The sequence below is a fragment of the Oncorhynchus tshawytscha genome, linkage group LG04 (genome assembly GCF_018296145.1).
Source record: "Oncorhynchus tshawytscha isolate Ot180627B linkage group LG04, Otsh_v2.0, whole genome shotgun sequence".
NCBI lineage: Eukaryota > Metazoa > Chordata > Actinopteri > Salmoniformes > Salmonidae > Oncorhynchus > Oncorhynchus tshawytscha.
In genome coordinates, this window is record NC_056432.1 from 6,525,654 (window position 1) to 6,542,040 (window position 16,387).

The 16,387-nt window shown below is 40.9% G+C and overlaps 2 protein-coding genes across 2 annotated transcripts in view; one reads left to right on the forward strand and one right to left on the reverse strand.

Annotated features, from left to right (window-relative positions):
• Positions 1-505: 505 nt before the first annotated feature.
• LOC112247774 (C-X-C motif chemokine 13-like) lies at positions 506-8,491 on the forward strand. The gene is made up of 4 exons (XM_042320254.1): positions 506-601; positions 3,808-3,943; positions 7,926-8,006; positions 8,077-8,491. Exons 1-4 carry the CDS (start codon positions 538-540, stop codon positions 8,102-8,104), a joined length of 309 nt encoding a protein of 102 aa, XP_042176188.1. The 5' UTR covers positions 506-537; the 3' UTR covers positions 8,105-8,491.
• A 5,435-nt stretch (positions 8,492-13,926) lies between these two features.
• The window catches only part of LOC112247771 (trichohyalin-like), a 34,083-nt gene continuing 31,622 nt past the window's right edge, over positions 13,927-16,387 (reverse strand). Inside the window, exons 12-13 of the mRNA XM_042321249.1 lie at positions 15,906-15,980; positions 13,927-15,812 (exon numbers count right to left, since the gene is read on the reverse strand). Of these exons, the coding sequence (XP_042177183.1) occupies positions 14,467-15,812; positions 15,906-15,980 (1,421 nt within the window). The 3' untranslated portion in view covers positions 13,927-14,466. The remainder of the gene's footprint in view (positions 15,813-15,905; positions 15,981-16,387) is intronic.

The window sequence follows — 16,387 nt, forward strand, 5'->3', positions numbered from 1 at the left end:
AACCTAATGTAGGAGGTGTAAAAGAAGATCCTATAAAACAGTAGAAAAAGACTCTGTGGCCATTATCCTCTCAAGGTGAGGTATTGAAAACAGCAGGGCCATTTTAACCCCAATCTTTTTGAGAGAGAAAAGAAATATGACTTGTGAAACAAAATCACTTTCACTGAGCAATTGTATTAGTATAAAATATAATTTCCCCTTTTTTTTGCATAAAATATAGCTCAGTGTTTGTATTATTGATTTTATACAGTCTTTAAAAAAATATTTATCAAAGCCAATAATTATGGACCTGTCTGTATGTCTAGGAGAAATACAGTTTTTAAACACTCTCCAATATTAACCACTGAATCTCTACTTGTTCTACTCAGCATTTACCAGGTTTTGACTAGATTTTTATATCCTCCAAAAGTCTGATCTTCATTTTGTGTGAAGACGAGGGATTCCCCCACACTTCCTTTTTTGCAGCAATATAAACCCAGAGACAACATCATTCAGTTTCAGTAGACACCAGCCGACCACAGCCAACACAGACTCAAGATGCCTTTCAAGCCACACTACCTATTGGTGTCCCTGACTCTCTGCTGGTCCGTGGCTCTTCAAGGTGAGATATTGCATCTTTATTTACATATCTATGAATCTGTTCAACTTGACTCTTGAACAATCAACAAACCAAACCTATTATCATTTATTTTTTAACAATTTAATTCCAATTATCACAATCAATCCACTGCAATGTTAAGTGTCTCAGAGTAGGGTCTGTATTCAATCCGTACGGCAGAAGTTCTGCGTTGCAGCGTGAGTGGAATTTAAAGGTAATGTTCCTTAGTGGAAACTGCATTCACGGTAAACGCTGCATGTCGGCTCAATCAGATATTACCGTTACATTGCTGTCACGCAATCACTGTCTTTTAACTGGTGTTTTTATTTCTTTACCTACCTGTTGTTCACCTAATACCTTTGTTGCACTATTGGTTAGAGCCTGTAAGTAAGCATTTCACTGTAAGGTCTACTACACCTGTTGTATTCAGCATTTCACTGTGAGGTCTACTACACCTGTTGTATTCAGCATTTCACTGTAAGGTCTACTACACCTGTTGTATTCAGCATTTCACTGTGAGGTCTACTACACCTGTTGTATTCAGCATTTCACTGTAAGGTCTACTACACCTGTTGTATTCAGCATTTCACTGTAAGGTCTACTACACCTGTTGTATTCAGCATTTCACTGTAAGGTCTACTACACCTGTTGTATTCAGCATTTCACTGGTATTCAGCATTTCATGTCTACTACACCTGTTATGTATTCAGCATTTCACTGTAAGGTCTACTACACCTGTTGTATTCAGCATTTCACTGTAAGGTCTACTACACCTGTTGTATTCAGCATTTCACTGTAAGGTCTACTACACCTGTTGTATTCAGCATTTCACTGTAAGGTCTACTACACCTGTTGTATTCAGCATTTCACTGTAAGGTCTACTACACCTGTTGTATTCAGCATTTCACTGTAAGGTCTACTACACCTGTTGTATTCAGCATTTCACTGTAAGGTCTACTACACCTGTTATATTCAGCATTTCACTGTAAGGTCTACTACACCTGTTGTATTCAGCATTTCACTGTAAGGTCTACTACACCTGTTATATTCAGCATTTCACTGTAAGGTCTACTACACCTGTTGTATTCAGCATTTCACTGTCTACTACTACACCTGTTATATTCAGCATTTCACTGTAAGGTCTACTACACCTGTTGTATTCAGCATTTCACTGTAAGGTCTACTACACCTGTTGTATTCAGCATTTCACTGTAAGGTCTACTACACCTGTTATATTCAGCATTTCACTGTAAGGTCTACTACACCTGTTGTATTCAGCATTTCACTGTAAGGTCTACACCTGTTGTATTCACACTGTAAGGTCTACTACACCTGTTGTATTCAGCATTTCACTGTAAGGTCTACTACACCTGTTGTATTCAGCATTTCACTGGAAGGTCTACTACACCTGTTGCATTCAGCATTTCACTGGAAGGTCTACTACACCTGTTGTATTCAGCATTTCACTGTAAGGTCTACTACACCTGTTGTATTCAGCATTTCACTGTAAGGTCTACTACACCTGTTGTATTCAGCATTTCACTGTAAGGTCTACTACACCTGTTGTATTCAGCATTTCACTGTAAGGTCTACTACACCTGTTGTATTCAGCATTTCACTGTAAGGTCTACTACACCTGTTGTATTCAGCATTTCACTGTAAGGTCTACTACACCTGTTGTATTCAGCATTTCACTGTAAGGTCTACTACACCTGTTGTATTCAGCATTTCACTGTAAGGTCTACTACACCTGTTGTATTCAGCATTTCACTGTAAGGTCTACTACACCTGTTGTATTCAGCATTTCACTGTAAGGTTTACTAAACCTGTTGTATTCAGCATTTCACTGTAAGGTCTACTACACCTGTTATGTTCAGCATTTCACTGTGAGGTCAACTACACCTGTTGTATTCAGCATTTCACTGTAAGGTCTACTACACCTGTTGTATTCAGCATTTCACTGTAAGGGCTACTACACCTGTTATATTCAGCATTTCACTGTAAGGTCTACTACACCTGTTGTATTCAGCATTTCACTGTAAGGTCTACTACACCTGTTGTATTCAGCATTTCACTGTAAGGTCTACTACACCTGTTATGTTCAGCATTTCACTGTAAGGTCTACTACACCTGTTGTATTCAGCATTTCACTGTAAGGTTTACTACACCTGTTGTATTCAGCATTTCACTGTAAGGTCTACTACACCTGTTATGTTCAGCATTTCACTGTGAGGTCAACTACACCTGTTGTATTCAGCATTTCACTGTAAGGTCTACTACACCTGTTGTATTCAGCATTTCACTGTAAGGTCTACTACACCTGTTGTATTCAGCATTTCACTGGAAGGTCTACTACACCTGTTGCATTCAGCATTTCACTGGAAGGTCTACTACACCTGTTGTATTCAGCATTTCACTGTAAGGTCTACTACACCTGTTGGTCTACTACACCTGTTGTATTCAGCATTTCACTGTAAGGTCTACTGCACCTGTTGTATTCAGCATTTCACTGTAAGGTCTACTACACCTGTTGTATTCAGCATTTCACTGTAAGGTCTATCTACACCTGTTGTATTCAGCATTTCACTGTAAGGTCTACTACACCTGTTGTATTCAGCATTTCACTGTAAGGTCTACTACACCTGTTGTATTCAGCATTTCACTGTAAGGTCTACTACACCTGTTGTATTCAGCATTTCACTGTAAGGTCTACTACACCTGTTGTATTCAGCATTTCACTGGAAGGTCTACTACACCTGTTGTATTCGGCATTTCACTGTAAGGTCTACTACACCTGTTGTATTCAGCATTTCACTGTAAGGTCTACTACACCTGTTGTATTCAGCATTTCACTCTAAGGTCTACTACACCTGTTGTATTCAGCATTTCACTCTAAGGTCTACTACACCTGTTGTATTCAGCATTTCACTGTAAGGTCTACTACACCTGTTGTATTCGGCGCATGTGACAAATAAACTTTGATTTGATTTAATCTGTAACACTTCAGTGATGATACAGACTGAATAGAGCCCTAAGAGTGCTGATCTAGAATCAGTTTTGTCTTTGTAACATTCACATGTTCCAAAGTGCAACTTTTAGTGATGATAAAAAGGTGTTAACCCTATCCCTTAAACCTTAACCTTTAACCCCAAATTCTAACAACACTATATTGTTATTGTATGTAATATTCCCGGTCTTCATCCCTGCAGCATTCCCCATGAACGGCTGTGCTGCATGTCAGAAGTGTCGCTGCATCCGGACGTCCTCTGCTTTCATCTCTCCAAGGCTGTTCCACAGGATAGAGATCCTACCTCCAGGTGCCCACTGTCGTCAAACAGAGATCATGTGAGTCAACTAACACCACCTAGCAACCAGTCAAGAACCCTTTCACAGTCAACAAGCAAACCAACATCTATTTCTGAAACGTTTAAAAAAAAAACATGACTTTAAAACATAACTTGGTTACATTAACCTAATAAAAACTGTTCTCTTGTACAGTAGCCCTAATACGTTACCTGGTCTGCCTAATACATTATCACAGCATTCATAATACGTTACCTGGTCTGCCTAATACATTATCACAATATACCTAATACACTATCACATCATGCCTAATACATTACCTGGTCTGCCTAATACATGATCACAGCATGCCTAATACATTATCACAGCATCCCTAATACATTATCACAGTATACCTAATACATTATCACAGCATTCCTAATACAATGTCACAGCATGCATAATACATTATCACAGTATGCCCACTACATTATCACAGCATAATACATTATCACAGTATACCTAATACATTATCACAGTATACCTAATACATTATCACAGTATGCCTAATACATTATCACAGTATACCTACTACATTATCACAGCATACTACATTATCGCGGTATACCTAATGCATTATCACAGTATGCCTACTACATTATCACATCATAATACATTATCACAGTATGCCTAATACATTATCACAGTATACCTACTACATTATCACAGCATAATACATTATCACAGTATACCTAATACATTATCACAGTATGCCTAATACATTATCACAGTATGTCTAATACATTATCACAGTATACCTACTACATTATCACAGCATAATACATTATCACAGTATACCTAGTACATTATCACAGTATACCTAATACATTATCACAGTATGTCTAATACATTACCACAGTATACCTACTACATTATCACAGCAAAATACATTATCACAGTATGCCTACTACATTATCACAGCATAATACATTATCACAGTATGTCTAATACATTATTACAGTATGCCTAATACATTATCACAGTATACCTAATACATTATCACATCATATTGGCTACACTCTTAGAAAAAAAGGTGCTATCTAGAACCCAAAAGGGTTGTTCAGCTGTCCCCATAGGAGAACCCTTTGAATAAATCCCTTCCTGCTTCCAGGTAGAACCCTCTGTGGAAAGGGTTCTACATGGAACTCAAAAGGGTTCTACCTGGAACCAAATAGGGTTCTCCTATGGGGACAGCTGAACAACCCTTTTGGAACCCTTTTTCTAAGTGTGTATATGCCGGTCCTGACAATATTGTTATTCTCAGACAATATTATATTTCAAAACTCGAGATTTGATTACAAAACAGATCTGGTGGACCACTTGCGAGGCACAGCTGAGCAGCAATTGAAATAATTGGCTTTTATTTTACTGGACTGATGGTATCTGCATCTGCCATGGTGCTTTCAAGACAACTGGGAACTCTGGGAGATAAACTAGGTCAAATCATGAAGTCAATGAACGTCAGGTTGGAAAGTTGGAGTTCTAGAAAGATGTCTCAGTTACCGACTTGGAATTTAGAGCTGGATGACAGTTCAAAATGATTTTTCATAATCGGGTCTCGTTTTTTTTCAGTTTCCAGTTGTCTTGAACACACTGAAGTTGGAAGTCTGAGATTTCAGAGTTCCCAGTAGTTTTGAGCTCCGCATTAGTCTCAGCGGAGGGAGGGAGAGAAGAGCAGAAACCTTACACGGTCCTGCTCTCTCCTTCCTTTCCTCCAGTGAGACTGACCAGAGAGGTGAGACTGACCAGAGAGAGGTGAGACTGACCAGAGAAGAGGTGAGACTGACCAGAGTGAGGTGAGACTGACCAGAGAGAGGTGAGACTGACCAGAGAGAGGTGAGACTGACCAGAGAGAGGTGAGACTGACCAGAGAGAGGTGAGACTGACCAGAGAGAGGTGAGACTGACCAGAGAGAGGTGAGACTGATTAGAGAGAGGTGAGACTGACCAGTGACAGAGCAGAATGAAAACTTAAACATGAACTCACTCATAAAAACAGTGACAGAGCAGAATGAAAACTTAAACATGAACTCAGTCATAAAAAACCAGCAGCTGTATTCTTTGATCATTTCTCTCTGGTCATGGTTTTAAACGTTATGAAATCTTTCATAGGCTGGTATCAAACTTGGGTGGGGTCGTGGAAGCTGTCGGTACAGTGATTTGAGCTATATGATTGGCCAGCGCAGTGAGACTCACTCGATTTATCCACAGATCTTCCTGTTCGCCAGTTAGGCGGAGTTTGTCTTTCCTGACAAATCAAATTGTTTAAAATGGGAACAGTTTGTCTACCCGGTGCACAAGGCTTCTGAAGTGCACCTGACGGTAACAGCGCAACACGAATTTAAAAAAGGAGAACCGCAATCCTTTTTCATATGATTTTCTACAGAAATGTTTGGTGATGGACTAGGAATGCCTTGAAGTCGATGGCGATCGATTGGTTGGTAACCACTGGCCCAGTGGAATCTCCATGCTTGTTGTTGTTGTTGTTCAGGCTTCATCTGTGTCTTGGAAACCGCACCTAAAACCCATGGTGGCTGTCATTGTCTTCACACATAGATCATGTGAGTCAGTCAGCGAGGTCTTGAACGAAGCGCTAAACTGTGGTTTTCTAATGCATAAGGGGAAGAAGCGTGGGGGTCGTGGTGGAGGGGAAATTAATTAGTCAGTATAGTCACTTTACTGCATGCTATGCAAACGAGTCATTAGTCACTGATGATGAGTTCAATGTTCCTATTCGTAACCAAGGCTAAGACATTGTAATAAATGTGGGCATTTGCAGTGGTAGCCTATAGCAATTTCCCCCGAAACTCAATATGTGGCAGGGACTCCAGACAATCACAGATTACAAATATGTTTTTCTAGTCAAGGCCATCCTATAACTATTGCTGTACATATACTATTATATGCTACCTATTCTACAGATGTACTATATATTCTATCCACATACTGTCCACAATGACTCTACATTCAATCACACATGTATACATATACATACAGTGTATTCAGAAAGTATTCAGACCCCTTGACTTTTTCCACATTTTATAATGTTTACAGCCTTTTTCTAAAATGGATTAAATAAAAATTTGTCCTCATCAATTTACACACAATACTCCATAATAACAATGCGAAAACAGGTTTTTAGACATTTTAGGAAATGAATTAAATATAAAAACAGAAACACCTTATTTACATAAGTATTCATACGCTTTGCTATGAGACTCTACATTGAGTTTAGATGCATCTTGTTTCCATTGATTATCCTTCAGATGTTTCTACAACTTGATTGGAGTCCACCTGTGGTGAATTCAATTGATTAGACATGATTTGGAACATCTCACACCTGTCTATATAAAGGTCCTACAGTTGTCAGTGCCTGTCAGAGCAAAAACCAAGCCATGAGGTCGAAGGAATGCCAAGAGTGTGAAAAGCTGTCATCAAGGCAAAGGGTGGCTACTTTGAACAATCTCAAATATAAAATATATTTTGATTTTTTCATGCATTTTGGGTGACTACATGATTCCATATGTGTTATTTCATAGTTTTGATGTCTTCACTATTAATCTACAATGTAGAAAATAGTAAAAATAAAGAAAAACCCTGAAATGAGTAGATGTGTCCAAACTTTTGTCTGGTACTGTATCTATACATACATTTACATATACAGGACTCTGACTTTGCTCGTCCTAATATTTATTGGGGCTGCAGGATAGCCTGAAGGTTGCAAGTGGTTAGAGCGTTTGCCTAGTAACCATTGCCTGGTTAAATTTATAGATTTCTTAAATCCATTCTTCTACTCAGATTTGTGTGTATTGTTAGATATTACTGCACTGTTGGAGCTGGGAACACAACCATTTCACTACAGCCATAATAACATCTGCTAAATATGTGTACGTTCATATTGACGTTTTCTGATAGGTTCAATTCTGCAGTGTATGATATGTAACCATGGTGACACTGTAATATATATCCCTCCCTTCATTCATCAGTGTTACCAAGAAGGACAAAGCCACCGTCTGTGTGACTCCAGATGCAAGATGGATCAACAAAGTCATTGTCAAGTTACAAAGGTAAATACAACACACACACACACACACACACACTTCTGTTGACTTTAACACAGACCATCTCTTTCTACAGTACCAACAAGAAGAAGAGAAGTGCATAACTTCCCCATCTCAACCACCATTGAGTGAATTGGAACAGGAATGTATCAAGTTGGAGCTAAATGGAAATGTGATCCCAATGTGACACCAATGTAATACCAATGTAATACCAATGTGATACCAATGTGATACCAATGTAATACCAATGTAATACCAATGTAATACCAATGTAATACCAATGTGATACCAATGTAATGCCAATGTAATACCAATGTAATGCCAATGTAATGCCAATGTAATGCCAATGTGATACCAATGTAATAGCAATGTGATGCCAATGGATTCTATTCAAATATGATTCCAATACCAAGTTAATTAGTTTATCTGAAATGATCTCAGTATGTATTGTTAGGTTCTTATTATTCAGAGTAAATAACCCATGGACACTAGAGAAGCTTTAACCAAGTTTAATTCTTCCCAGAGGTTCTGTACAGCTGTAATTCAGACAACCCAACATTTGTCCCTTCCAGATATTTATATCCCACTTATTAAGACCCTCCTCCTTCTCTTCAATCTTTTCATTTTATGGTTCTACAGGAAGAGAGAAAAAATGGAAACAGGAAACCAAACCTTTATTACTCCCTTCAGGTGACCTGTCCTGACCTCCTGACCTCAACCCCTCCTTCACCTAATCCACAGATGTCCATCTGTCTCCCCTATTTCACACTTTGCTCTCCTCTCGTCCCCCAACACATTCCACCGCTATCTGTCTTTCTACAGAGACCCAGTCTCTTTTACTCCTTAATATACTATGTGTCTAATCTGTCATGTCTTTAATATCTCAATGTTCAAACTGTCGAATCCAACAAGTCCCTACTACTCCTTCAGTTACCTTCCCTACTACTCCTTCAGTTACTGTCCCTACTACTCCTTCAGTTACTGTCCCTACAGCTCCTTCAGTTACTGTCCCTACAGCTCCTTCAGTTACTGTCCCTACAGCTCCTTCAGTTACTGTCCCTACTACTCCTTCAGTTACTGTCCCTACTAGCACCCAAACCCCTCACAGAATTCCCACTCCAGGATCCCAATCTGGTGAAATTTGGATCAAAACAAAAACTCAAAGTGAAATCAGCAATAAATACAGTATATCACAATCCATATATCACAATCCATATATCACAATCCATATATCACAATACATATATCACAATACATATATCACAATACATATATCACAATACATATATCACAATACATATATCACAATACATATATCACAATACATATATCACAATACATATATCACAATACATATATCACAATACATATATCACAATACATATATCACAATACATATATCACAATACATATATCACAATACATATATCACAATACATATATCACAATCCATATAATATATCACAATCCATATATCACAATCCATATATCACAATCCATATATCACAATACATATATCACAATACATATATCACAATACATATATCACAATACATATATCACAATACATATATCACAATCCATATATCACAATCCATATATCACAATCCATATATCACAATCCATATATCACAATCCATATATCACAATCCATATATCACAATACATATATCACAATACATATATCACAATACATATGTCACAATACATATATCACAATACATATGTCACAAGTTACTGTCTTTCCTTATTAACATGTAGTTTCCTTTCTACAGGCAGCCTGAACACAGTACCACTGTATAAGTACCCAAAACCAGGACCTCAGGGAACTGGTCATTTTCCCCTTTCAAACACGTGATTTAAAAAAAATAGACCAATTCGACTAACTAATCATCTTAGAATTACAACTCTTTATTACTCTCTACGGAAATGTATTACTCTCTACGGGGCGGCAGGGTAGCCTAGTGGTTAGAGTGTAGAGGCGGCAGGGTGGCCTAGTGGTTAGAGTGTAGAGGCGGCAGGGTAGCCTAGTGGTTAGAGTGTAGAGGCGGCAGGGTAGCCTAGTGGTTAGAGTGTAGAGGCGGCAGGGTGGCCTAGTGGTTAGAGTGTAGAGGCGGCAGGGTAGCCTAGTGGTTAGAGCTGTTGGCAGGGTAGCCTAGTGGTTAGCAGTTCAAATCCCCGGCAGGGTAGCCTAGGGTTAAAGTCTGTCGTTCTGCCTAGTGGTTAGGCAGTTAACCCGGCTGTTGGCCTAGTGGTTAGAGTGTAGAAAAGGGTAGCCTATTGGTTCTTAAGGTGGCAGGGTAGCCTGGTGGTTAAAGTTTAAAACAAATACAAAATAATTATCCTAAAGTAAAGGGTACCTATTTGAATAGAGAATAGGGTTTCCATTATTTTTATAATTAATTCCCCCTGTTTGTTCATTTCAGGGTTGTGGTTGATCATTCCTGGCAGGGTAGCCTAGTTGTTAGAGTGTAAACAGGGGCAGGGTTCAAATGCCTCTCTGTTTCTCTCCCTGTGGTAAATCCCTCTTCAAAACATAGAGTGTAAAGGTGGCAGGGTAGCCTAGTGGTTAGAGTGTAGAGGTGGCAGGGTAGCCTAGTGGTTAGAGTGTAGATTCGGCAGGGTCTCCTTGGTTAGATTGTAGGGGCCAGGGTAGCCTAGTGGTTAGAGTGTAAAGGTGGCAGGGTAGCCTTGGTTAGAGTGTAGAGGTGGCAAAAGCCTAGTGGTTTTAGATTAGGGGGGCAGGGTAGCCTAGTGGTTAGATTCCTGGCAGGGTAGCCTAGTGGTTAGAGTGTAGGTTAGGGTAGCCTAGTGGTTAGATTCCTCATGACCCGGCAGGGTATTGGTTAGGTTGGACTAACACCTAACTGCAAGTTCAAACCCCAGTTGACAAGGTTACAAACCTGTCGTACTGCCCCTGAACAGGCAGTTAACCCACTGTTCCTAGGTTAGTTAACCCACTGTTCCTAATTAACCCACTGTTCCTAGACCAGTTAACCCACTGTTCCTAGACCAGTTAACCCACTAGACCAGTTAACCCACTGTTCCTAGACCAGTTAACCCTCTGTTCCTAGACCAGTTAACCCACTGTTCCTAGACCTTAACCCACTGACCCCAGATATTTCCTAGGTTAGTTAACCCACTATACCAGTTAACCCATGACCAGTTAACCCAGTTCCCAGGCCGTTTAGGTTTGTTAACTGATTTGCCTGGTTAACGACATGATCTCTCTAACGATTCACAGATCTCCTTTTCCCCATGATTCTCCATAACCACCACACCACATAGAAAATATGTAAGTTCATTTTAGGTTTGGTAACACCTACAAATACTAATTCCTATACTAATTCCTTGTGACCCCAGTTCATTTTAGGTTAGGTAACACCTATACTAATTCCTTGTGACCCCAGTTCATTTTAGGTTAGGTAACACCTATACTAATTCCTCTTGACCCCAGTTCATTTTAGGTTAGGTAACACCTATACTAATTCCTTGTGACCCCAGTTCATTTTAGGTTAGGTAACACCTATACTAATTCCTTGTGACCCCTCCACCCTTCCATTCAAGAATCCTATTCCAGAATAAGACAACATAAAATCTACATTTATTTCCAAATAAAACCAGAAAAAATGTCTCATGATTTAAAACCCCCCCAAGGCCTTCTGAGAGTGTTGTGTCATATAATTTAAATGTGTTACCTTTAGTATCCATTCCTCTGTCATTTCACCTAGAATCTTCGAACCAAAATATGTTTTCCTGTGGCAAATTTCTCCTCCGGAATCCGCAATATTTACATGTGGTTCTCTCACACTTTCTCTCACCAAGGCAGCCACCTCAGCCATTCCCTCTGCTTTATGATTACCTATGGAGATTTGATCTGTACGACTAGTATGAGGATCACATTTCACCACTGTTAATTTACTGGGTAACTGACATGCTTCTAATAATGCCTAATTTCTCCTTCTCACTCACCTCCCTCATCACCATCACTTATGTTTTAGTGGTGTGTGTTTGGAGTATTCAGGAGTTGTGTGTGTGTGTGTTTGTGTGTGTGTGTGTGTGTGTGTGTGTGTGTGTGTGTGTGTGTGTGTGTGTGTTGTGTAGTATTCAGTGTGTGTGTGTGTGTGTGTGTGTGTGTGTGTGTGTGTGTGTGTGTGTGTGTGTGTGTGTAGGGTAGGGCGCATGGTGTAGTAGAGAGCATAGCAGTGCAGACCCCTGGAGGTTGAGTGTTTGAAGGGGTACGGGACGATACAAAGTTTGTGAACCACTGGGGTAGATGATGAAAAGACACATTATGATGTGATTGTGATTTTCCTGAACACCTCTGGAGGCAGTCAGACATGCATTGACATGCATCAACTGTTGGAGTCAGCTGTTGAATGGACAACTGCTACTAATATCGTCCTCATGGTTCCTACTGCTCCTCTGGTGGTGTAACAGAGACATCTGGTGGTCAGAGAAGGTTACTGCATGTGATATTTAATTACCTTTCAGTCATATGGACATCTGCATTCAGACTGATGCTCCATCACTTCCTCTGGTCTTCTCAAACTGCTGTCCTAGAGTATTAGTAGTAGTAGCAGCAGTAGTAGTAGTAGTAGTAGTAGTAGTAGTAGTAGTAGTAGTAGTAGTAGTAGTAGTAGCACATTTCCTCTGTAAGGTCTGGTGGTAGTAGTAGTGGTTAGAATAAACACATTTCAGTAAGGTCTGATTCTGATTGGTTAGTATAAACACAGTCAGTAGTAGTTTTAGTAAGTGCTCCACTTGGTGGCTGAATTTATAGCTGAAACGTTGTAGTGCAGTACTCTGCTTGACAGATCAGAACGTTAGTAGTAGTAGTGACTGTCTGAACCAAACCTGTGAGCCAGAAGATGGGCTTTTAGCCAGATCGTAGTAGAAAAACTATATCTAAATAGCATTACTGTAAGCAGAAAGTCAGGTACCAGTAGCTAACGTTCAACTAGTACATAGAAACATCATTCTGGCACTATGGGGACACTATTTAAAGTCCAGTAGTAGTAGTACAGAATGTCTCTTTTAGTAGTCCTGGTGGAGATGGTAGAGCTCTAGGGCAGTAGTAGTAGCAGTGGTAGTTGAGTAGTAGTAGGTTACCAGTAGTAAAGTAGTGAGCAGTGAGTAGTGTATTATTGTTAAGGTGTGAGATGGAGAGAGCTCTCAGGGCCAGAGAGAGTGGTTAAATGTTGAATGTAGTAGGTTACCATAGCAGTGAGCCTCAGTGAAAAGCTCTGTATAAAAACATGTATTATTGTTAAGGTGTGGCTGCCACTTCCTGTCTGAGAGCCAGTGTTAGACTTAGAGCCTGCCTACTGTTGAAATCTCAGTGTTGACAGCTCAGTGTCCTGAATAGACTCAGTGTGTGACAGCTCAGTGTTGACAGGAAATCAAGAATATGATTCAGTTGACAGCTCTGTGTTGACAACCTGAGTTGAAAGAACAGTTATAACAGCTCAGTGAAACAGCTACTGTTGATAGCTACAGTTTGACAGCTCCAGTGTTGACAGCTAAGTGTTGACATCCTCAAATATTGACAGCTCAAATAATGACAGCACCAGTGTGACAATGTTGACATCCTCAGTGTTGACAGCTCAGTTTGACAGCTCAGTGTTGACAGCTCAGTGTTGACAGCTCAGTGTTGACAGCTCAGTGTTGACATCCTCAGTGTTGACAGCTCAGTGTTGACAGCTCAGTGTTGACAGCTCAGTGTTGACAGCTCAGTTTTGACAGCTCAGTGTTGACAGCTCAGTGTTGACAGCTCAGTGTTGACATCCTCAGTGTTGACAGCTCAGTGTTGACAGCTCAATGTTGACAGCTCAGTTTTGACATCCTCAGTGTTGACAGCTCAGTGTTGACAGCTCAGCTCTGTACGGTAGAGAATCATCCAAGACAAACAATGTCCAAACACTGATGTCTTACAAAGTGACATTTCTTTATTTCAACGATGTCAGTCTCATGTGGTATCAGAGTTCCATTGGGATAGATTGTAACTCAACTTTAGGAAGGTGTTCTTAATGTTTTGTGCACTCAGTGTATATTTAAAGTTTCAACATGAAACAATTTGAATAAGAACAGGAAGTAGTGTTTGGTAAATACAGTATGGTTCTCTGTTCAATAGTAGACCTCCTCAAACACTGAGTAAAAGTCTCACTCAGATCTTTAGAGTTCTCAGTCTCTGACTCCGCCCGCTGACCTCCTGACCCCCCACAACCCTCTCCATTCTAAAGGTCTGCAGTGCAAAGGTCAATAATCTACGTTGGATTGGAATTCTGTTTTACGTCTCATCAAGATCTTTACAGACCTCCCTCCCCTCCTTCTCTTGACACTGTAGACTGGACCAGACATTATTCTGTCTTGTTTTCCCCATGACCACCATGATCCATGGTCACCCCCCACGGTACAGTGGACAGTAGACCTGGTCTGGTTCATCATCATTGACAGTGATTGTGAATCATATCAGATTGTGGAGAATCCAACTTGATGAGTTTCTCCTGACCCAGCCCAACAACCCTATCAGTGCCCTCTGACCTTTCTCCTCTCGTTCCAGTCTCTTCTGCAACACTGAGTGAGCATCCCTGACTTCTTTCAAGTTCTGTCTTAGTCTCTCCATCTCTATATTCTTATCCTCTACAATCACTCTATTCTTCTCCTCCATCTGTCTATTCTTCTCCTCCATCTGTCTGCTGAACTCCCTCTGCATCTTTGTCTGTGAGATCATGATGCTCCTCTGTAACTCAGGTAGGACTATCTTCATCAGGTTTCTCTCTGCTTCAACTCTGGCTTCTCCTTCATAGTTCTCCATCTCCTGTCTGTGTCTCTCCTCCATCTCCCTCCTCTCATTCTCTCTCTTCTCTCTAAATCTCTCCAGCTTTCTCTCCATCTCCTCCCTCCTATCAGACTCCCTCTTCAGCTCCCTCTCCAGCTCTCTTTTCTTCTCCTCATCCCTCTCTTCTTTCACCTGTCTCTCCAGTTCACTGGTTCTTTCACTGAGTGTTCTGATATCTCCCTCATGTTCCTGGATCACTCCCTCTATCTTTATCAGAGAGTCCTGCAACTCCTTCTCAAGCCTCTCTCTCAAGTCCCTCTCCTCCCTCTGTTTCCTCTCTCCTCTCTCTCTCTGGATCTTTCCCTCCATCTCTCTAACCTGGTCCTCTGCCTCCTGGTAGGTCTGACTGCTGTAGAATCTCTCTCTGTTTCCTGCCACCATCTCCTCTACCTGATCCAGCAGCTCTGATACCTGAGTGCCATGGGCCCTGTCCTTAATGTTGAGGACGTGGTACCTGCTCCCACTTTTCTCTACAAGCTGCTGGAGGTCCTGACTTCCTGCTTGGAGAAACTCCTCAATGCTCTGCTCTTTCAGTCCATCATCATGGGTGAATAGAATCACAGTGTGTTCCCAACAACCCTCCCCAAACATCTCCTCCATTCTCTCCAGCACCCCTCTCTCCTCCCCCTTAGAGGGCTCCACTGGTATGACCAGGAGGAAGGCGTGGGGTCCCGGGGCAGACAGACGGACACAGAGCCCCACATCCTGTCTCATCTCCTCCAGAGAGACTCCAGGACAGAACCAGTCTGGAGTGTCCACCAGCACCAGCCGTCTCCCACACACGTCCCCCTCTCTCCTCTTACTCCTCTGGGTCACTGCAGAGGGGCTGGCCTGGGCCCCAAACTCCTCTCTGCCCAGGATGGTGTTTCCTGCTGCACTCCTCCCAGCCCCAGTCCTCCCCAGCAGCACCAGTCTCAGCTCAGACACACTGGGAGACACTGGGGAGTCTGGACTGCTGCTCTCTCCTCCCACTGCAACACAACACACAGCACTGATCAACACTCTGACTCTCTGGAGGATGTAGAACAGTGTCTAATATAATATAATCTACATCCATAACTCACTACGTGGAGGTAACTCCATGCTGTGTCTCCTCCTCAGTGGAAGTGTGGGGTCTGTATCTGAGGTCTCTCCTCCCACTGTAACAACAGAGAACTGGTCAACATACTGACTCATCAGAGACACATTTAAAACATAGTATAAACAAACTACAAATACATTACACATCATAGTGAAATATAGATTATTGGAGAACATAGAGAATATCAAGATTGATGACATTTTGAGACAACAGGACAATATTGATAACTCACTAAGTGAAGGATGGTCCACTATAGACTAGAAACAGTAGGAGACAACAGGACAATATTGATAACTCACTAAGTGGAGGATGGTCCACTATAGACTAGAAACAGTAGGAGACAACAGGACAATATTGATAACTCACTAAGTGAAGGATGGACCACTATAGACTAGAAACAGTAGGAGACAACAGGACAATATTGATAACTCACTAAGTGAAGGATGGTCCACTATAGACTAGAAA